This window comes from Trachurus trachurus (assembly GCF_905171665.1).
Source record: "Trachurus trachurus genome assembly, chromosome: 3".
Lineage (NCBI taxonomy): Eukaryota > Metazoa > Chordata > Actinopteri > Carangiformes > Carangidae > Trachurus > Trachurus trachurus.
The window spans coordinates 6,418,385-6,442,246 of record NC_139893.1 but is presented as its reverse complement, the minus strand read 5'-3'; the positions used below and the strand labels follow the sequence as shown (position 1 = coordinate 6,442,246).

The 23,862-nt window shown below is 38.1% G+C and overlaps 1 protein-coding gene across 1 annotated transcript; it reads right to left on the bottom strand.

Annotated features, from left to right (window-relative positions):
* Nucleotides 1–1,392: 1,392 nt before the first annotated feature.
* On the bottom strand, nt 1,393–21,461 carry cul4a (cullin 4A). The gene is made up of 20 exons (XM_083969211.1): nt 20,762–21,461; nt 17,112–17,227; nt 15,650–15,753; nt 14,851–14,920; nt 14,675–14,748; nt 14,375–14,537; nt 12,862–12,951; nt 12,681–12,763; nt 12,013–12,080; nt 11,100–11,218; nt 9,722–9,914; nt 8,476–8,580; nt 8,243–8,353; nt 7,087–7,172; nt 6,872–6,979; nt 4,941–5,054; nt 4,736–4,841; nt 3,726–3,898; nt 2,754–2,906; nt 1,393–1,522 (listed from the first exon to the last, which is right to left on the bottom strand). Exons 1-20 carry the CDS (start codon nt 20,922–20,924, stop codon nt 1,427–1,429), a joined length of 2,295 nt encoding a protein of 764 aa, XP_083825337.1. The 5' UTR covers nt 20,925–21,461; the 3' UTR covers nt 1,393–1,426.
* Nucleotides 21,462–23,862: the final 2,401 nt, after the last annotated feature.

Here is a 23,862-nt window from a genome sequence, read left to right as displayed (position 1 = left end):
AAACTTGAGAAATTTACATCTTTAGAGGCTCATTTCGGTGAAAGCGGCGGCTTTAATTGTTTATTGAGAAGAGCTGAGTGCGTTTAAATCTAAATTTAGATTAGATTTAAAATTTCTAAATGACTTGTCTGCCAAGAGGAACAGACAATCCACTTCCTTCTTGTATCATTTGGGGCTGAGAAATATAAAAAGGAAAAAAGGACAAATTAGAAAATTAGTGCCGTGATGCTTAGGATACCTTCCAATCTAAGTAGCTTTGCTGTTTTTTAGGTCTAAAACGCAAACGCTCAAAGCTGCCCTATAGCTAGAAATCATCCTTGTTAACCACTTGTTTAGTCACTAATAACTAGTTCCGCTTTTTTATTTTTAGTTAGATGAAATCAGCGACAGTTTGCATCTTGCACCACTGCTGCATCTGGTTATTTAAAAATTCTACAAATTGTAAACTGAATCATTAAATATCCATTTATTCAGGTTCACTTTTCTCACTCGTACATAGAATACAATCTGATCTACAAAAACGTCAGCACATGACATTGGACATTTTGGTCAAAACATACAAGATACCCAAAGACAAAGTGGCTTGCCTGCATATCATTTATATCGTCCGTGTGTCCGTGAGAGCAATGACCTCCGACCTCTGGCCCTAAACAAACGCATCTGATTCGCTCGGCCCCCCCGCCCGCCCTTTGGGAGGAAAAAAACAAAACACTTCATCCCTCCTCAAGTGTCCTCCTCTCTGCTGTCAACTCTGCCACATGAAGCAACCAACCAATCAGCTTTAACACTCAGCAGTTTGTGTAGCCATTCATGAACAAAGAAATTGAAATTAAAACGAAACAAAAAAAAAATCTTAAAACTAAAAGACAAAAACCAACTATTGTAGAAAATAAGTGATTTTTTTTTTTTAGAACGATGTGATGGACAAAACAAAACAAAAACAAAACGAAACAAAATGAAACAAAAAAAAAAATCCCAATCCCGAGGAGGATAAACACAACAAAAACAAGAGGAAAGTGCTAGTTATTTTTCAGTTGAGTTTTGCATTAGCAGATTTTTGTTAAGTCACATAAACCAACATATCAACGACCCGGGCGGCGGCGGCGGCAGCAGCTCCTCCTCCAGCCCCCGTCTCGTTGAAGAGTCCCACTAAAAGATGTGTCGCCGTGGAAACAGTGCAGCCGAGTCTCTCTCTTTCTGTTTCTCTCTTTCTCTCTCGTGTCTCTGGAGCGTCGTGTCGTCGGTCTGGAGTGGACCGACGCTGTGTGGGTGGAGGGAGGGAAACGTGGGCGCCAGAGGAGAGAGTAAAGTAGTCGTGGGAGGCTGAGGGGCTGTGATGCTGTTTTTTTTTGGGGAGCCAGCTGTTCGCCTGCTGTGAGGCGGCGGCGACTGAGCCCCCTCCCCTCTCCCCCCTCCCTCCCCCACATCAGGCAACATAGTGGTACTGGTTCGGAGTCTCCTTGTCCCGCTCCATGTAGTCTCTGTCTATGAGCGACTCGATCCGCTTCTTCAGGTCGCCCGGCTGTTGGGAGGGAGAAAAAGACGGGTGAGATTTTTTTTCTCTGTCATGTGTTTGTACATGTACATTTATTATACCCTCTTATATTAATTCATTGGTATCTTTTAAAGGAATACTTCACCCAAAATCGATAATTCACCAATTTTCTACTCATCGTCATGCCAAGGAAGGGTTGGGAGAACTTTAGGAGTCATCAAAACTCTTTTGGAGTTCCAGGGGTGATTTTCATATAATGGTGGTGGATAGAGTTCACTTTTGAATCGTCCAAAACACACACTATGAAACATCCAGATACCTCCATACTGCTCGTCTGTACTGACCCAAGTGTCCTGAAGCCGCCACATGAAAAAGTTGTTCGAAAAAATGAATTTGATCTCTGTTTTTAGCCCTGTTGTAGCAGTAGCTCCCAGTGGCTGCACAAGATTTGCTGCGAGATGTTCTTCTGTGTTTACGTCAAACATCCAATGGTTTACAACGACGAACGAACATCTCACAGCAAATATCATCAACATCAACAGAGTCACTGGGAGCTACAGTATTACTACAACAAGGCTAAAAACTACTTTTTCATGTGGCGGCTTCAGGACACTTGGGTCAGTACAGACGAGCAGTATGGAGGTATCTGGATGTTTCATAGTGTGTGTTTTGGACGATTCAAAAGTGAACTCTATCCACCGCCATTATATGAAAATCCGTTGCCAGCCGGACCCCCCCTGCAACTCCTAAAGTGTTTTGATAACTCCGAAAGTTCTCTAAACCCTTCCTTGGCATGACGGTGAGTAGAAAATTGGTGAATTCTCGATTTTGGGTGAAGTAGCCCTTTAATGCAAGCTCTTATCAAACACAGGGATTAATAATTGGTCCAATATTAATAGATACTTAAAATATTTTGTGTATATAATTAGTAATGTAATTATATTTTGACTTGATTTAATTTTACGTATTCATAGTCATTGTGAAATTAAAGTGTGTCCAAGCATTTCATCATATATTTAACATAGAAGAATACATAATATTATTGAATCTCCTATCTCTAAAGTTATGTATCGTGTCATAGGTAGGCTTAGGCTATAATGTGGGAATAAAGGTTGAATTTTATTTATACAAACGCTTTAATTAATGCATAATAGTGATGATAATTCTAATACCGTGATTATTTCTCAGACAACAATCGTACCAAGAAGATCTACGTATAATCGTCACATCCCTGCTAAAGACTAAAAAGCTACGTCACCTTGACAGGGAACTTGAGCTGGTTGTAGAGCTCCGACACCAGCAGGTTGTGACTGAGCGTCTTCCTCATCTTCATGATGCGAACCACAGCAGCGTCGATCTGGTACTGCCGGTCCTGGAAAACACGCTCCGTGGTGCTCACCTGCTCCTCCACCTGTGACGACACGGAGGGAAAGATTAAAGGGATAGTAGCATTTTTTTTTTAAAAAGTGGGGTTGTATGATCTCCAAATAGCCCCTAAGTACTTTAATTGCAGTAGAAGACTCTCTGCACTCCTCCCGTTAGCAACGCCAGCCCATAGCCCTGCCCAGAGATTTACAACATACAGTGTTGTGAACAGACCCAAAGAAACGGCCTATTTTCACGGCCTAAAAAGAGGTTTTACCTGAAAAAAAAAATACACAGTTCCATTGTTCGCTATAATATAATTTTTTCCAGCCCTTCAAAGTGCAGGAAAAAGTTTTTATTTGGACCTAACCAACTGCTGATCGGCGGGCGCTAACCCTGGGCGGAGGGATACGTGAGTTGGTTAGGTCCAAATAAAAACTGCGTTTTTCCTGCACTTTGAAGGGCTGGAAAAAATTATATTATAGCGAACAATGGAACTGTGTATTTTTTTTTCAGGTAAAACCTCTTTTAGGCCGTGAAAATAGACCGTTTCTTTGGGTCTGTTCACAACACTGTATATTGTAAATCTCTGGGCAGGGCTATTATGGGCTGGCGTTGCTAACGGGAGGAGTGCAGAGAGTCTTCTACTGCAATTAAAGTACTTAGGGGCTATTTGTAGATCATACAACCCCAAACAAAGCCTGTTTATTTGTTTATTTGTTTATTAAGATCCCCATTAGCTGCAGCAAAGCCACAGCTATTCTTCCTGGGGTCCAACAGTATCAAATATACAGTTGAAAACACAAAACAGAGAAGAGAAAACGAAAGAAAGAAAGAAAGATGCTGCTGCTGCTGCTGCTTTTACCGTTTCCTTCATTTGGATCTGATTGATCTTGATGCGGAACAGTTTGTGTTTGAAGTCGTTGTTGAAGTTGAAACGGTCTCCGTCCTCCACGTCTTTGCCTCGCGGGTTCTTGTTCAAGACTCGTGCTTTTCCGCAGGCGAGGGACTGCAGCGTGCGATTGAGCTCTCCCTCCTCTGTGCGGACAGAGACACCGAGACACAGCGACAGTTACAGATGCAGCAGTAGAAAAGTTGTGCTATGTTATATTATATTATTTTAACCCTCGGATGATCCTTCAATTTGTACCACTTCCATGACCCCTGGACAAAATTTAGATATATCAGTTACTCCCAAAATATTTGTGATACATATTATATAGGGCTGGGTCTTGACTAAACATGAAAACCACTTTTGACCTGGGTTTCTAAATTTTTAACCCCTTCCTGGCCGGTTGTTTTTGCTGCAAAAACACAAAATTTCTATAGGGCTCTATGGGCTTTAGGGCTGGTGACAGTATTTTAGTGACAAAAAAAAAAAAGATATCCCAAATCCCCTCGGTGAAAACTTCTGACTATAATATGTCAACAAAATAAAACAAGAATTTTGAAAGGGGCTTGCTTTATCCATTGTTCAGATTTCAGTTCTAGAAATTAGTGCATATTTCATTAGATATGGCCTCATTTACATATTTACACATAAAATTTGACCAAACTTGTAATACAAAAAATATTTGTCTTAATGTGAGTAATAAACTTGGGAAGTTTCATGGTGAAATCTGTTAGTTAAAATGTTTACTTTATTTTTACATTAAAAAAACCCATTAGACATTTTTGTCCAGCGAAGGGTCAAATAAGGGTGTGGTAAAAATTCATTACGGGTCCAAAAATTTGACTTCCATTCTGAAATTTGGGACATCCAGAGTTTACCCCAAAATACACCTCCTTGACAAAAATCAGGCCTCAGTGACCTTTCATTTGACCGTGGGGAGTTGGGAAAGTGTGAGAGGTGGGTAACAGAAAACAACATGTCACCTATGCCGGTGGCTGTACGAATCTCCTCCACGCTGAACTCCGCTTCCTCGTTGAACATCAGCAGCACCAGAGTCTGGAACAGAGAAACCTGCAGCTCCTTCTTTCCCTGTAGGATGAAGGTCGTTGTCGTTAGAAATGAGCTTCGTACATTTTCACATTTTCGGTTCGTCTTCCTGCTGCGACGTTACGATGCGTTACTACTTACCTCCTTAAACTCGGCCTTGAGAACAGCGTGGCCGAGTGTCGGCTGCCACTGCAGCTTCCTCCCGCTGTGCTTCCCCAGGTAGAAGAGCTTGAAAACCTCCTGGAGTTTCACCATCTACCAACACACAAAGACATGAAATTTATCTATTCAAAAATAATAGATAATATTAGTTTTTAGAAGGGAGAAAGGGGCTGCAATCAAATGCTCCAACTTTAAAAGACTTGAGTAAAAGCTGTTCATAAAATTTACATCATGCTAAGACAAATAATTTCTATAAAAGCCAGAGAGATCTTGTTGTTTTCATTGGTTCATTAGCTCAGAGACACAATAACTGACGTCTTTACTGGACTTTTTTTGAGAGACTGTGCTGAGAGCGTTTTTTGTGAATGAATGAGTGAGTGTGACTCAGTTTGTAGTTATTTAAAGGGGAACTACGCAAGTTCGGTCTCTTTTCTTCTGTGTTGCCAACTCCTTCTCTCGGCCATGTGCATTTGTTTTCAAGAAGCTGGCGAGAAAGCAATCAATAGAGTGGTACGCAACGTTATATATATCATTTACGGTGTGTTGTTTAATCTGTCAAGAACAAAAGATGGGACACCGGGTCGGAGGCTCTGATCTTACAAGGTTGGTTTTCAGCCCAGAGACGCTAGGTGGAAGGGAGAGAGCCTCCATTCTCCCTGGAACAAGTTACAAGTCATTTATTAAACTCTGAAGCTGTTTAATTTAGGTAAAAATGTAGCAGAGTTCCTCTTTAAAGTAAAATGAAAGGGAGAATTATAGATGGGAGAAAAACTCTGAGACATGGGCCATCATTGTATCTCCATGAAATCTGTATTTGAAGTGTTTATCTAACTTCATTGTCTTTTGTGTGTTTGACCTCCCTGAAAAATAAATAAATATATAAAAGAAATCAGTCTGTTCAGTGTCAAAACATAACCTTCACAGGGCTCCAGACTGCCCCTAAATGGAGGCATTTTGCCCCTTTGAGACAGTGCAAGTAATCTACGTGCGCATTTACAACCAGTAAATTTGCCGTTTTTTGTTTTTTTAACACTGGTGAAACATGGAAGTGGCAACTCAAAGAATCTGGTGTCTGTCATTACAGGTGGCAGGCCACTGTGTGTGAAGATCATGAATGAAAAGGAAATGTGAAAATTTGCTTTGCAAGTTGATTTATAGTGAAGAGAGTCAAGGAAGAGCCTGACAAGATCCTACGAGTGAATTCCCCATTGGACCCATTGATATTCCTGCTAGGAGCTACAGGCTACCTCAGGAAACATACAGTTCAGATCAAAGATACATGTTACGGATACTTTTACTGATTGCTAAGAAAATGATAACTGTTAACTGGAAAGATCCAAAACCACCGACCATAAATCAGTGGGTACAGAGACTGAAAAGGGTCTACACAATGGAGCGAATGACTGAAAATGGACACTTTTGAACAAAGGTGGAACTGTATTACTCTCTATTTGGAGGACTAATGGAGGAATATGGGTTATTATAAGACTGTCATACATCTCTAAGATTGATATTGTACTGCTGTTATTCCCTATGGTGCAAATATTTATTCTCTGTGCGATTTCTCTTTATGGTATTTTTACTGCATTTTATTTACCTGTATTTCAATTCATATGGTCCTACGTCAGTGAATGTTTTGTTTTTGTGGAAAAATGAAAAATAAAAAGTAAAAAAAACAAGTTGATTTATGGTGTGTGTTGTAGTGAAAGTTTTGTTCTCTCTTTCCAGTTGAGTAGGATTATTTTTATTGCCATGGTTGTAGAGATGAGGATGAATGAATGTTTGATGATGTTTTGGGATCGGTAAAGGAGAGAGGTCACCAATTCTGCTTGCGCTCCTAAAATTTTCAATAATGGGGGTCACTGGTGTCCTAGTAAAAAAAAAAAGCCCCTTGCTGCAGAAACACTCACCTCTGGGGGCAGGTGGACCTCCATGGGTGTGTACGACGGCCAGTATCCCATAGTGAGGATGTTGACAGTCAGTTCTATATTGCTGGGTTCACTCTGGTTCTGCATATACTGAAGAGAAACACCACATCAATGATGCATGGAAACAAAAAACTGCATCTAATGACACAGTGCAGTGGAAAACATTGTTCGTTTTGTACATGAGTGATGTAAAGTACCTGTTTGAACTGGATCATGATGTCTTTAGACAGCTCCATGTCCTTGAACATCCCTTCAAGCTTACTGGTAAACGCTGCTCCACATTCTGCAGGAAGTGAAAACCACAGATGTCATGTGTGACTTCTTCTCACACTTCACACGAACACATGACACATTATTTTACCACTAAAGCACATTATGACTCATCAGCATCAGAGCTGCTGTCACACTGTGTAGAAGATGCAAACATCGTCTCTCTCTGCATGTATCATAGTAGTTTAATGTTCATCAGCAGAACCACAGAGTGGACATACTGCACTGACCAGGGGCCAAATTTATTTATATATTAAGTGTCTTAGAGCAACATTTTAGTCTTTAGTGACTTAGTCCTACTCTCAAATTTAAGAACAAAAGCTATTTATCAACTTTCTCAAGTCTAAGAATCTTTGTCATTGCCACTTTTCGCCACAAGAGGGAGTTTTATGTTGAGTTGATGTTTGCTGGCTGTAATTTCTTGCCACTGGAAAAATGCAACAACGTAATTATTAGAAAAATTAGGAAACATTTATTTTTGATTAATTCCCAATGTATATATTTTAAATTATTTTGTAGATTATTGTCAAAATTCAGTTGAATATACACTCCCATTGGCCATTACATATGAGATATTTCTATATTCTTAGATAAGGACTCCATTTAGCGATTGGTCCAGGGCTGCAACTAACGATTATTTTCATTATCGATTCATCTGTCGACTATTTAAACGTTTAATCGATCAGTTGTTTGGTCAATAAAATGTTTAAAAATGCTGAAAAATGTCAATCAGTGTTTCCCAAACCACAAGAGGACGTCCTCAAATGTCTTATTTTGTCCACAAACTAGTGGGGTGACTCAGTTTGTTTTCATAAAGGAACAAAGAAACCAAAAATATTCACATTTAAGAAGCTGAAATCAGAGAATTTTGACTTTTTTTTCTACCCAAACCGATTTTTCGATGATCAAAATAGTTAAAGTGTGAGTAAGACGCTTGATAATGAACTTTGAAGTGCAGCTTTCAGCAAAGACATTCTTTGATATCTCATCTACAATAAAAACCTTTTATCTCAGACAAAGACTTTGGTTATAAACGACAACTTTTCCTAATTCGAGACACAAAACATCGGAGCAGACATTCACCATGTTTGAGCTTCGACAGCATCGACTTCTCGGCGTCAACTGAAGCGCTCTTGCCGACCAGCAGACGCTTCGCCAAGTCTTTCTTATAAAAAGCTTCAAACACGTCTTTTCCTGGAGGGAGAGAAAAACCAGAGATCAATAGGTCTCATCATTAGAGACAGTAACGAGCTTCACGGTGGTTTTGGTAACGTTCACTGACTGGGAAAGCAGACAAACACAGAGGTGTGACTAACCGTGTATGAAACGAAAGATTATCATGATCTTGTCCAGGATTCTCTCCAGCTCCTCCTCTGTGGCCTCCTTGTTCCCTGCTCTTAACTTCGAATCCACATATTTAGCTGGATGAGAAACAATAAAGATGTTATTATCATCACTAGAAATAATTATTTAAAAAAACAAACAAAGAAAAACTGCAACAGTATGAGAATGAAATTGTTTCGGTGTCTGTAAATGACTGTAAACTCTTATTCATTATCTTTATTCTATGTATTTTTGTGTATGTTTTGAATCTTTTATCTTGTGACCCTGTTTCTATAACAAAAAGTTAACAGACACAGAAAAGTACATTAAAAAAGGAAAGAGGAGTGTGCTACTTTCTTAAGGACTTTTTAACATCTTTCAATCTGAGCCCAGAAACCAGGATAATGGGTTCTTGGTAGCATCACGTCTAACTCTTTATAAGTCTTTAGCCGTTATTTGCATCTTTTTTTTCTCCACACATTTATTGCGACCCTGTTGACTATGTGCAACAAAACATTTGACTTTTCAGTGACCACGCCCCAGTTATTTAGCTACCGTAAAATACGAAATATAAGTCGCACTGGAATATAAGTCGCAGTCTATTTTTGAGGGTCTCAAACTGGGAAAACAAACTGTTAAACAAGTTATTCCACAAGTCTACAATGTGAAGTTTCTGTGCTGCATTGTAGCTCTTGTTATTTTAAATTAAAAAAGGAAAAAGATTGCAGTGTAATTTGAATACTGTACATTTAGTGCAATATAGCGCAACCCGCACCCAACTTTTTAGATGAAAAATACACCAACATTTATGGTACTTTTAAGAGCACTACATCCATCTGAAAGGCATTTTACAATTTTTGACTTTCCAGAGTCTGTTAAATCTCCTTTTTGGCCCATTTTGTCTGAGGTAAAGAAGTTGCGTAATTATTATGCACAGTCCTCCTTAATATAGGGCGTTGATCACTTTGGCCACATCCTCCCTCAATAATACACTAATACAGGTCACCTCATTATTACGCTTAAATCCAACAAACATTCAAGTTTATATAGGTTGAAGTTGAAAAATATGTATAAAAATGATAATAAGGTCAAAATACTCACTTGCCTAATAATTGTGGATGCAGTGTATGTACATTTATTGGTTTGTTTTATATTTTTGTTTACGGTTACACAGCTCACGCTAAAAAACCCAACGTCTGACTGGGGGCTGCTACATTTCTGCGTCCGACTCCGACCTACCGATGAGCTCGGCGGGTTTGTTGGGCCTCTTGTTGATGAACGTCTCGAACGCCTCCTTCATGGCGTTGATGAATCCCTCGTTGCGTGTGAAGCAGCTCTGCGCCACGTTGTCCATCTTGTCCTTGAAGTCCAGCAGGTCCTGCACCATGTCCTTGTCTTTCTCTGGAGTGCAGACGATCTCTCCGCCGAAGGACTGGGAACGCAGACGAGGTCACAGTTACGTACGTGTAGAAATTCACTTCTCAATACAGTCGATTATAGATCTGATTCGACTATCAACCTCGTCTTCGAACCATTCTGAATATAACGGGTGCTCCTGCTCCCTGCTGCTGAACATCTGGATTTTTACATAGAATTTATTTGTTTTCTTATAATATAGGCAAAACTATATTGCTCGATTGAATGCATCATGCAGTGTGGACTTCGCGTTTTTTAGGTAATGGGCACCTGTATTTACCATACTTGACATTGCCCTTTGTAATTGAATCATGATGACTGTCCTTTTTGTTTTTTTTCCCCCTTTCTCTTTAAAAGACACCCTTATGATTGGTGTTAATTAATGTACCCTGAATTGTGTATTTTAACTTGTACTTAGAGTCTATTTATGATATCTGTCTTTATGTCAAGGACTACAGATGGAAATTAGCTTTCTCGCTAAATCTGGAGCAGCCATCTTTTTATTTCTTTGAATAATTAATTGTCACTGCACGCTGTCCTGCTATAAACTAAATAAACTAAACTGTTTTGATACAAACATCACAGCGAGTGCTCGAGCATCGGAGGACCCGTCTCTCTCTCTCACCACTTGATGTTGTTTTCCTTCAATGGAGGGAAAATTAAATTCGGGCCTAAAGTTTTATTTACAATATTAAACAAAGGGACGCGTTCTCTGTCTCGCGATTGCACAGCACACACCGGCACTGTCCGTGGAGCTGTGACACTCGACCCCTGACCCCTGAATACAATCACAGATGCTCATATCACGGCCACACAACAATGGGACTTCATGTTTTCATTCTCCGTACACACTTGTTAAAAACACAGCACAAACTCGGATGGATGTAGAATATCCTGTTGTTGTTATCTTATGCCAACTGAAGAATTAAATTTGTTTTTTCGGGTGTTTTAACTCTTTTCTCTGGAGCAGAAAAAGACGCAAATTAATAATGAATGAATAATGGAAAAAACAACATGATTCAACGATTAGTCGACTAAGAGCAAAACCTGACGTATCAGATTTGATTATGAAAATCGAGGACACCCCGACTTCTCACACATAAAAAGGACCTGAATATATATTTTCTTGATGCAGACACTTTGTGTTTCACGGCCACGTTCAGTTCATGTCGGCTGAGCGACAGTGTTTAAACATCGTTACCTTAATGTAATCCCTCCAGAACTGCAGCAGCGTGGGAAGTCCTCCCTTCACCTTGCTGAAGAGCTGGTAAAGCAGAGCCAGCTCCGTCACACGGTTTTCATCCAGCAGGGTGCTCAGACCTGTCACACACACACACACAACACACACACATTACACACACACACATTACACATGAATACAGATGTGCACACGCTTTTACAGCTCTGGAAAAAATTAAGAGACCACTTCAAAAATGATCGGTTTCTCTGGTTTTACTATTTACAGGTATGTGTTTAAAGTAAAAAGAACATTTTTTTTTGTTTTATTCTAAACTACATAAACATTTCTCCCAAAACTGAAATAAAACTCTCGTAATTTATTTGCAAAAAATGGCAACTTTTCAGACCTTGAATAAAAATAATGCAAAAGAAACCAAGTTCATATTCATTTTTAAACAACAAAACACTATTGTTTTAACTTAGGAAGAGTTCAGAAATCAACACTGGTTGAATAACCTCAATTTTTAATCGCAGTAGTGTTTTTTATAATCTTCATTTAATATGATTTGGTTCAGGCGATCAACTAATCAGTTCCTCATTAAGTAGAATGAAACATGTAGAGAAGCTGATTTATTAATAACATTTTGGAGTGGTCTCAGAGCTGTATATTCAATATACAGAAAAATAAAAATGACTGAGAGCTCTGGTAAATTTTAATCACAACCACTTCAAAGAAAACAAAGTAAATGAGTTTGATAAACAAAACAAAACATAATTTATTTATAATTCTATTCAAATTAGTGCTGTAAGATATACAGCTGCATAAAATCAATACTCCTCTGGCACAGTTCAACATGAATGAAAACTGTAAGCTTCATTAATCCAGTTAACACAACCACACACACACATGCTCCCACTACTCCCCTCAGACTCACCCTTTTGTAGTATTGCAGTCATGTGTTCTCCTAAAAGTTGTTTCTCAACACAGCTAATAAGTGGTTTCCTGTAAAACAATGAGGAGGAAATAAAAAAAGAGAAAAAATTACAAATTGTATTCAAAGGCTTTCTATTCCCCATAAAGTCTTTCACTCATTCAGCATCACACAACTAAAGCTACAAGAAAATGACAATTTGTGTGCACACAAGATGTTATGATTGGATGTTAATTGGTTTTATTCATGTTGGTTTTATGTCATTTTTTCAAACAAACGTAAGACTGATGCCCCTGAAAATGTCAAATGGTGTAGCCACAAAAGAAAGATAAATATTACATATTTGATCCACCTACAGTGGATTTAAATGAACCTATAAAAACTAAAGATTCTTCTGAACACAATAAACTGAGATAGATTTTTTGCTGTATTTCTATATCTAAATTTTGATGCACACTGTTTTTTCTTCTAAATAACTTGACAAATTATGTAAAATTTGTCAAGAATCATTGTGTTGCATTGCAAAAGTGAATCACATTTATTCCACATTTGAGTCCAGATTCATTTTCCTGTATATGATGTGTAGATGCATCACGTCATTGATCCTAATATCTATAGTTAATAACTGAATAACATGTTAAGATACAGTTAAAATCAAAAAGAAGATTTACTGAGTGCTCTGGTCGAGGTAGCTCAGGATTCGATCATTCTCCTCCTCTAACCGACGAGCCACGTGGTGCAGGTATTCAGGCACCTGGACACACACACAAACACACATGATCAATAAGTACATTCAATCAATCAAATCTAATTGATCTGTATCTTTGGATAAAAACAAAGAGTCCTGCTCACATCTCTCTCCTGCATCAGCCGCTGCCCCTCTGCTGCGTACAGGCGGTTGGTCTCAATCAGAAATCTCTCCTCAAATGAATCTTTGTAAACCTGAACAAACATTTTGACAAAGCAACAGGTCAAAAACAATAACACACACACACGCACACACACACTAGTTGTGTTTCCGTTAACCCCTAGAAATGCGCAAAACCTAAATATCACAATAAAAAACAGGTAATGGAAACACCTACCTTTCAAAAAACCTCTCAAATACCGCGTGTCGATATCAAAGTGTATCACAAAAGTTTAAAGGAAACACTTTTCTCGCATTTACACGTCACTCCAGGTCTGATCAAATCTGATCCTGTTGTTAATTTTGTCTATTTCCCTTCGCTCTCCCTCTCTGTTTTGAGTCGTCCCGTCATGTCACCACAGTTGAAATTGATGTCGCTGTTAAAAGTCTGTTCTTCATTCACAAGAAGAGAACACACTTTGTACCGTTTCCACCCAACTGGGTTATTGTCATAAAACACTTTTGGAAACAATGGAAACACCTGCAAATAGTAGCGGTGCACCATTATTATCGGTCTGATATCCGATAAGTCCGATATTATAACGAATAGCCCTGATAAGATATAATATATTTTTGTCAGCACTGCGGTGTGTGGGTCGTTTTTTAATCAGGCGCTCTCACTCCTACATGAGACCTGAACGGCCTGCAGTGAATGCTGCGTTCAAATGGCCTCGGTATAATCGGGAAAAACAACTTTCTGACTGAAAAAAATCATCAGAATACTCCTTCATGTCGGAGAACAACTCGTCAACTCGGTCATAGTTTTGGTAGTTGCCGACTTGACTTGATATCAACGTCTTATCCACAGTATTTTACAGATTACCCATGTTACACATAAACTATACAAATATGAACATAAAAAGGTCGGAAGAACGACTCGCAATCCGGGAACAGGGAACTTCCGTCAACATGTGAATGCATGCAGCACAATGTGCATACATTTGTAACTTGTGGAATTCACTTTTTCCACTTTGTATTTATTTTAAATCCTGGTGCAAAGTATTTGCATCAGTTCTAGAGGCCTTTATTTTTATATCAATAAGTAATGCGCCTTATTTAAATAGATGTTAATGTGAGATATCAAAAAGTTGTGCTTGATATCTTTTAGCAAATGTTTGAAAGGCTTGCTAATAGAATATCTTAATTTAAAGAGTCAAAACTACATTTGGTTTTGTTTATAGTATTGATGTCATAATATACTATGTTAGTTCCTCACTAGTCTTTCTTATCTCCAGGTATGTTATCGGTTATTGGTTATCGGTATCGGCCTTTGGAAACAGAAAGTTATCAGTTATCAGTATCGGTTTAAAAATAAAGTTATCGTGGATCCCTAGCAAATAGCAATTGTACTTTTTCCAAATTTTAGAAATATCGCTTTTATTTTGTGAAAACCTGTAATGGGAACCCAGCTAGTGAAGTATTGATTAGCTGTGGATGTATTGATAGTCGATCCGGTACCTGCAGGTCTGACAACATTCCCAACAGGCTCCGGAGGAGGCTCCGATCTATCGTCTCCCCGTTCCGCTCCAGCTCGATCTGCTCCAAGATGCCGTCAACCGTTCGCTTCTGAACCGCGTTGTCGCTCACAATGTGGGTACGGAACAGCTCCAGCCCAGTGTCCCTGTAACATTATAATAATAATAATAAACATTTAGATGTAACACATTATAATAATAATAATAATAATAAACAACATTTAGATATAACCTCAGCCTCCACCTGAACAAACAGAAACAATTAAATTCACTGTTGTTTTACCAGATGGAGGGAAGCAGGGAGTTCTGAAGCACGTATGTACGATCCAGGAAGAGAAAGATACTCCGGATCATGATCTGTGAGAAGAAAAGAGAAGAGAAGAAAATCAAGATTCAAAACTTTCTTATTTACATAGTATGATTGTGTATTTGTAAAAAAACAAAACCATCAAAGCTTACAGTTTGTCTGCAGTGGTCCTGCCAGCAGCGATTCATTCGCTTCAGGAAGGAGAGGTTGTCCAGAGACTCTGTGAGCTCCATGTTAAGGAAAAAACAACAACTTCTACTCACTTAGGTGATTAAACTAAACAGTTTTAATGAAAATATGTGACAGGAATTATGTAAAAATACCTTCTTGATATTTTTTTATTCCATTTTCTTCTATCTTGTTTTATTTTATTTTTTCTTTCTGTTATTATACTCTCTGTCTCCTCCTTTGTTGTTATCATGTCCCTATAAGCACTACATTGTATTGAAAACTTGAGAAAACAGCAGATATGACGAATATGATTCTGTATGTATGATTTTGACTGAAACTGAAATAAAAAATAAGCTAAAAAACGTCTTCTTTGATCAAAAAGATTAGTTGTTTACCAACAAACAAAGCCTAACAACAGCTGGAAATCACATAGAGAACGTTAAATATGATTAGATACATTCAAGGGTCCTGTAACAGAATGACATTTACATTATGTTGTTAAAAAAATCCAGTTTTGTGATATGTGAAGCGTCTGTGCATCATCTGCCAGTGACGACAGCAGCTGCAGCTGCTGCAGCTTAAACTGGTTCTACATCGACACCTTGTGAGAAACGACTGCAACAGCAGCAGAGCACAGAGACTTCACCTGAACTGAGTTCACAGCTGCCAGCGTAACACAACCACACAACTAACTAGTATATTAACTCAGTGAATGATTCAACAGGTTCGCAACACAGTGGGGTCACACACACAAACACACACAATAAAATAAAAGGATATTCTCTGAACTGGAAGATCTGAGCCTGCACGTGGTCTTCACAGACCTGACGGAGCTGCTTGTACAGCGTCGGCGAGACTTTATATGAACACAGGTTCTCCACCGCCTTCGAAACAGAGGAGAGACAAAAACACAAGAGACACAGATTGTTCACAATTCAACACAATGAGTCAAAACCAGTATATAAATACACTGCTCATCCAAAAAAAAAAGTCACAGACACACTCTAATATCTCGTTGGACCGCCTTTAACTTTGATTACGGCACGCACTTGCTGTGGCGTCGTTTCAAACAAGCTTCTGCAATGTCACAACATTTATTTCCGTCAGGAGTTGCATAAATTATTCAAAGATGCTCAATGGGGTTAAGATATGAACTCTGTGGCCACTTTGGACCACAGTTCTTCCTTGAAGATGATGGTTGTGGTTCCCCACTCCCCTTCCAGTCTTTAATATAATAATGCGTTGGACAGTTCTTAACCCAGTTTTAATAGTCTCAGAAATCTCCTTGGATGTTTTATTTGCTTGATGCCAATAATGTGACCCTTCTGAAACAGATTAAAATATTTTCCACAACCACAGGATGTGTCTTTCAACATGGTTGTTTAAGTCAGGATTAAATAAGCCGTTGCCAGCTGAAACACAATCATCCAAACAGTGATTATCCAATGGGAGACTCTGACCTATTAACATAGTTAAATCCAAGTGGTGACATTTTTCTTGGACGGTCGGGCAGTGTATACTTTCATTTATATGTTCTATTTGCCGCCTCATTCAACATCCCTCACTGTAACTACTTACTTGGTTGTATGGAGGCCTACATATGTCTGCGTGTATTATTATATGCATTGCCTAAGTTATGTGGGAAAGTTATGTACATACTCCTTGTGGTAGATGTTGAATGTATTTTAATTTACTTCATGTGGAGGCTGGTTATCCTTGAATGTATGAAGATGCCTTTTAACTCTAATAAAACATTTGATCACAAAACACAGAGTCGAGACCTGATACTAGATTTTGTAATTGATGACAAACTACATGAACTATTTGCTATATTGAACATTTGTGTAGTAAAGCGTGTAAATCCTCATTAGTTATGTGTCGGTGCAGTGGAAGTATCAGTGTACAGCAAACAAAAGCAGAAATTCTCTTTGTGGTGTTATAAATTACACATCTCCAGGAAGTCACAAGCCTTATTTTAACCTTGACCTGAAATCAACAACTTGCAAACTCGACTCTGTGTTTGTGTGTGTGTGTGTGTGTGTGTGTGTGTGTGTGTGTGTGTGTGTGTGTGTGTGTGTGTGTGTGTGTGTGTGTGTGTGTGTGTGTGTGTGTGTGTGTGTGTGTGTGTGTGTGTGTGTGTGTGTGTGTGTGTGTGTATGTGTGTATGTGTGTGGCCTGAAGTGCCGAAGAGAAATGTGTTAAACTGTTGTAGCTGTGAAGCTGAAGCGTGTTTGGTTCAGACCTGGTAGAGCTCCTCCAGGTTGTACTTGATGGAGGTGCTGTTCTGAATGGCACCGACTGCATCTCGTAGCTTCAGCCACGTGTCCTCCGTGTAGTTTTCTGCTAGTTTTGGCCTGTCTGTAAAAGAAAAAAAAGAAAAAGCAGCAGCAATAATGTGAATTTACAGGTCCCACTAAAACAATGTCAAATAAGCCGACAGGAACTGAGATAAAACATATTTTAATATCTATATTCCACAAACTCAAAATCAATCAGCTCTACTTTGTTTAGGCAGCGATGTGTCTGTGCTGTTTAAAATATTGATTATTGGGATGACCGATAATGAACCAAGGCAGGAGCAACTCCTACAACACACACTATGGACCCACAATTAAGTGTGTAAACAAACATTTTTCATGGTGGAGGGAAAGTTTCCTGGTGACAGAACATTTTTGCTGTTGTTCAATTTCACGCACATTGTTCTTCCGAATATGCTTGTAAATTCATAAGTCATCCTAAAAAAACAGTCTCAAAAGAAATATGTTTGAATAGAAATTGAAGATTGAAAATCTTTGATATTTAATTATCATAATAATAATAATGACAGATACAGTTTTGTCGAAGATGCAGTTTGTCAAGTTTGCATGTAAGTACTTATTATCTAACCAGCAGCCATTAAAATGCAGATATCACTTTTTTCTTTCCTTTTATTTCTAATTTCAAACAAGTATAATAATCAACTGTCCATAACGCTTGGACTAGTGTTTGTTTTATGAATTTGTGAAGTTAATGAGGTGAGTGGCAGAATAACAACCACTTACTGAGGATAAGACAAAGACAATCCTCTCTCTCACTGATTAATTGTGTCACCCACATACACTGTCATCTCCCAATATCAAGGCCAGAAGTAGGCTAGCTACACCTTCAATGTGGATTAACTTTATTCTCCAGCGGCATAAAATGCTGCACCGAGTCTCACACCTGTTATGGAAAGTTCTCTAATATTCACGACTGTGGTTGCAGACGGATTTGGATTTAATTCACGTGTGTGTGTAATTTCTATAAATGGATTATTGCATAACATGTTTTTATTTTGTCCTGCAGCAAGACTTCATGCTTCATTTTTGTTGTATGGGTCTCTGATTGTTTTTCATTTGTTTGGTTTGGTCTTTTTTTGCTTTGAGTGTTTTTAATTGGCAGTGGACTCAGTACTGATCAGTTTCATCAATAATACCACCTGTGCTGGTCACACAGGGAGCGATAGAGACTTTACATGGTGTGTGTGAACACCTGTAAACCAAAAGATCTGGGCTCAAAGCCATTAAAGTTAATAGACAAAAACATGTTTATCACTATAATATATTTCAGTCTCCTGTTTGTTAACTTTTTAAACTTTGAATACTGGTTATTTACAGCTCGTATTTGCAAATCCAGATGTTGTTGTGAGAACCTTTGAAGTCATCCCTGCCAATATAAAACCACCAAGCGCAATAACAAAATCACTGTGGGATGTGATTATGTGCAATTATGTCACAAATAAATCCTACGTGAAGCAGGAAGAGACTCATCAGACCAGTTAGATGAGTAAATTAATTATACATTAGAATAACTTGCTGCCAAAACACTTACACAACCCGTCAAGACACATTATGGATGGATGATCTAGTAAATATTCCTGGACAACCTGATCATGCTCTTCTCAGGATGCCCATAATAATAAGAGTATGATCTGACTCTTCACATGTACTGAATAAAAAAAACCTCAACTAACTACAAAATAAATTAAAACACTCTTTTGTCTTTTGAATCTGCGCTGCTAATTTCCATCTGTAGTCCCATGGTCCACAAATAAGATAACAGTAGGACAAAAACAAAACAAATGATAAGAATAGTAGTACAAATAAATACAATACATCACACAATGGTTGCATTAGTGGCCAAGTTCAACAAAAGTGGTGAGATTTGTACTTGTGTTTACTGTTGTACGGTCATGCAGATGAGTATCTGTGCACTTTTGTACAATGTGGTGTGTCAGTAGGAGCTGGTTTGTGTTATATGTTGCATTTATCCTTGTGAATGGGCCTTAGTTGTTATTTTTTTAATGTATATCCTACATGTTATGTTCATTATTTTGTAATTTCAGTTCAACCAACAAAAAATTGAGACAGTGCAAGTACATTTTATCTAATTGCACATGTGCAACCAGTAAATTTGCTGTTTTTTTTTGTTTTGTTTTGTTTTTAACACTCAAAGAATCTGTTATCTGTCATTAAAGTGTCAGTCCAAGGTGTAGGAGGGTCATGAATGAAAAGGAAGTGTGAATATTTGCTTTGCAAGTCGATTTGTGCCCCTAAAATTATCTGTTTGCGCTCCTAAAATTTCAAGTTAGGGGCCACTGTGCTCCTAGTAAAAAAAGAAAAGTTAGTCTGGAGACCTGAATAAAGGTAAATATCTATCTGTTATCTAAACAAAAAAGTTGAGAACAATGAATCAATCAATTAATCAGTGACGATACCTTTGAAATTTTTGATCACTAACTTCTTTGAAGCGCCACTTTTTCCTGAACGACGAAATAAATTGTGATCTGTGCACTTTTGTACAATGTGGTGTGTCAGTAGGAGCTGGTTTGTGTTATATGTTGTATTTATCCTTGTGAATGGGCCTTTGTTGTTATTTTTTGATTATATCCTACATGTTATGTTCATTATTTTGTAATTTCAGTCCAACTAACAACAAACAGGGCTCTAGACCAGAAAATCCAGAAAATTTGAGACAGTGCAAGTACATTTTATCATCTACTAGCCAGTAAATTTGCTGTTTTGTTTTGTTTTTAACACTCAAAGAATCTGTTATCTGTCATTAAAGGTGTCAGTCCAAGGTGTAGGAGGGTCATGAATGAAAAGGAAGTGTGAATATTTGCTTTGCAAGTCGATTTGTGCCCCTAAATTATCTGTTTGCGCTCCTACAATGTCAAGTTAGGGGCCACTGTGCTCCTAGTAAAAAAAGAAAAGTTAGTCTGGAGACCTGAATAAAGGTAAATATCTATCTGTTATCTAAACAAAAGTTGAGAACAATCAATCAATCAATTAATCAGGGACGATACCTTTGACATTTTTGATCACTAACTTCTTTGAAGCGCCACTTTTTCCTGAACGACGAAATAAATTGTGATCTGTGCACTTTTGTACAATGTGGTGTGTCAGTAGGAGCTGGTTTGTGTTATATGTTGTATTTATCCTTGTGAATGGGCCTTTGTTGTTATTTTATGATTATATTTCCTACATGTCATGTTCATTATTTTGTTATTCCAGTCCAACGAACAAACAGGGCTCCAGACCAGCAAATCCAGAAAATTTGAGACAGTGCAAGTACTTTTTATATAAATTTGTACATTTTTGCTGGTTTTTTGTTTTTTTAACACTCAAAGAACCTGTTATCTGTCATTAAAGGTGTCAGGCCAAGGTGTAGGAGGGTCATGAATGAAAAGAAAATGTGAATATTTGCTTTGCAAGTCGATTTGTGCCCCTAAAATGTCAAGTTAGGGGCCACTGTGCTCCTAGTAAAAAAAAAAAGAAAAGTTAGTCTGGAGACCTGAATAAAGGTAAATATCTATCTGTTATCTAAACAAAAAAGTTGAGAACAATGAATCAATCAATTAATCAGTGACGATACCTTTGAAATTTTTGATCACTAACTTCTTTGAAGCGCCACTTTTTCCTGAGGCCACGGCGGAGGCTGAGGTCCTGGCCATCCCGTTGGTGTTGGTGTTGTTGTGCTCCGTGATAGCGGAGGAGAAGCCGCTGGCTCTCCTGTCCTGTCGTGTGTCCTCTGCCATTATCAGATTATCAGCGCTTTGGCTTATTAACGCTGGATGCTCCAAGTGTTTCTGCTCAAGTTAAAACTTAACTTCACTGCTGCTGCTGGGGTTGTTTCAACTCGCCGCCGCCGCTGCTTTTTATTTATTTACAACCTCTACTCTTTTTTGTTTTTGAACCAGTTGTCTTTGGTACACAGTGTACTTTTAAATACATCCATAAACAAACTAATAAACACGGATTTAGGTCAGATAATCAGGCAGAAAACATAACTACGGTCAGCTACATAAACATGCTAACAGTAGCAGTTTAGCTTCTCAAGCTAGTCCGTCCATACCCGTCTTTTTTCTTTTCTTTTCTTTTTCTTTTTTTTCTATTTACAGATGTCCACGAATTCAATTATTCTTTTTTGTTTTTTAGGCGACTCTAAACAAAAATATAAAAGCGACATATTTAGCGTTGGTATGACAGCCGTGCCATGTTTTGGTGGCTCTCTGTCTTTAGCTCGTGGCTAAACTAGCTAGCACAACAAAATGGCTTTTCTCGGACAGTTCAGTTGAACAGGTGCATCCTGGGAGAAAAGCAGCCGAGTGGCGTTCAAGGACCGGTGGGAATTTCTACTGTCTGTGTAAAAGTTATCGTACTTCTCATTTTCTTGAGACGTTGGCGCCACTACCAGAGCAGAAAAGATTTATTGATTTGATAAACTGAGACAAAATTAAGTTTTTATAGTCGCTTTTTTTTCCTCAATGAAAATCTTCATTTAACATTTGGAAAAATACAGACATTCAGCATGTATATAAAACTAGAGTCATATCAGTACAAATATTACACTGAGTAATAATTAGTAGGCAATGTAACAAATAAAAAAAATACATGTAAATTAAAATATAAAAAACTAAAAATAAATAAGGCGCTTAATATTTATCTTATTTTGGTGTTACTGAAAACAAGTCTTTGAAGTGCAGCATTGTGCGTTCATTTTTCTTGTTTGACATTAGCTCTAAAATGGTTTTATAAAAAATTAAATGCCACTGTGAAGATATCAAAGTTTGGGACTTGGAAAACTTCATCTTATGGATGTGAAATTTACCCATCAGAAGCATAAGATTTGTTGTAAAGCATACTGGTTTGTCATTCAAATTTTGAGATAATCTATTTGGGTCTGATTGTGATGGACTGTCAAGTTTTATTGTAGATACATTATTCCATGTTCCTCCAAAAATACAGACGACAAAAACAAATGCAAAATTGTCTCTGGCTCATCTTCACAAAAAGTGCACATTTCATCCACTTGAGCAAGTCTGGAAAAGATTGCATTCTTTACATTTGGGGGTTTTAATTATTGGATACGTCAGAGAGGATTAGAAATGTGGATTTGGTTGTGGGTGTAAAGGCTTATTCTCTTCTGGCTAGTGAGGACATCGAGGTATTTGGCTCCTGTCCTGTGGGGTCATGATAAAGACCATTAATGTTAACTGGTTTGTTAATTTGCTCTGTAACACACATTTTATTCAAATGTTGGGGGAAAAAATCAAGTACATGGTATTCTCCATCTGGCTATACACCTGAACCATGAACTTCTTATTAAAACCTGAATTGGTGCCAACGCCACACTTGCTGAGTCATCATACTACATAACATGTTTTTTCCCCTTCTTTTTGTGTAATGTGGCTTTGTCAATCATACTTTTGGGCTGCCATCTCACTTTACTATGCTAGGACAGCGTTAATATGATTTAGTATCCTGGTTCCCACCAGGCATTATCATATAAGATGGATATGAAGTTTCGCACTCAATTATAAAATGGGACAGTGCACCACATTGCACATATAAGCTGTAGTTTAACTTTATTTTTACTTACTTTTTTCTGCAGGCCTATATGTGTATTTATTTATTCATTCATTTTATCAGATGATCATCATGGTAGTCACATTTGCTGATTCTGTGTCTTCTTAGTTTCTCATTTTCAGGTTTTCTCTGTCTTATGTCTGAACTCAATATCGATGAGACAGTCTGATCAAAGATTAAACTTAAAATAAATAAAATACATCATGCTCTCTCTTTATGTTGATTGTACTGTATTCATGTTAAATATACAGTATAAACCGTCAACAAGTCTTTGTTGCCCGACGGTCTTGAACGCAGCACCGCGTCACCTGCAGCCTGCGAGAGTTCAGTTCGCCTCTAGTGCTGCGTTCATGGCGACTCGGAACTCGGATTCTCCCGAGTTGAAAACTCCGATTTCCGACTTCAAAGCGCCCGAGAGGCACCACGACCACTGTTCCCTCTAAGGTGTTTTACTGTGCAATTGCACACTGCTCCCCACCTCTTTGCGAAAAAAGTTGCACACTCAAATATCCCCGACTAGTTTACTGTTTATTTCTCCCTAATGTGCACCTTAACCGTGGTCTGTAGTGCAACTACGATTTAAGTTTTTGCTTGAGAATTATTATTATGAAGCACATGCTTCTGTGCCTAGAGTTGATGACACCAACTTGATGTTGGTTATTTTTTTCATATTGTTCATATGGCAATAAATGCAAAATCTATTTTGTCAAAACAATATTGTATTTTGTTATCATTAACTGTAACTGACCTAGATATGGAGTAGCCTAGGTAATGTTGTCAAAATAATCTGTTATTAATCATAATAGTAATAGCCAATTGTATTGATATTTGGAGTTGGAGAGGTGAGGCCATAGCACCAGCATACAGTCGCTCAAGCAGGTCATCAGGGGAGTTGAATTTCTGCTCAGGAGTTTTGAAAATTAGAGGGACCATTGTTTCTATATCTATGCCATTGACCACTACCAGAACAACCAAAAACTTCTAAAACAAAAAAATACAAAATTTCCCACAACACTTTAATAATGTATTTTGGCCATTTAAAACCGCATTTTGATTGACGGTGTGGTCCTGTGGCCTGATCTGTTGCAGATTGTTGATTATTCCGAG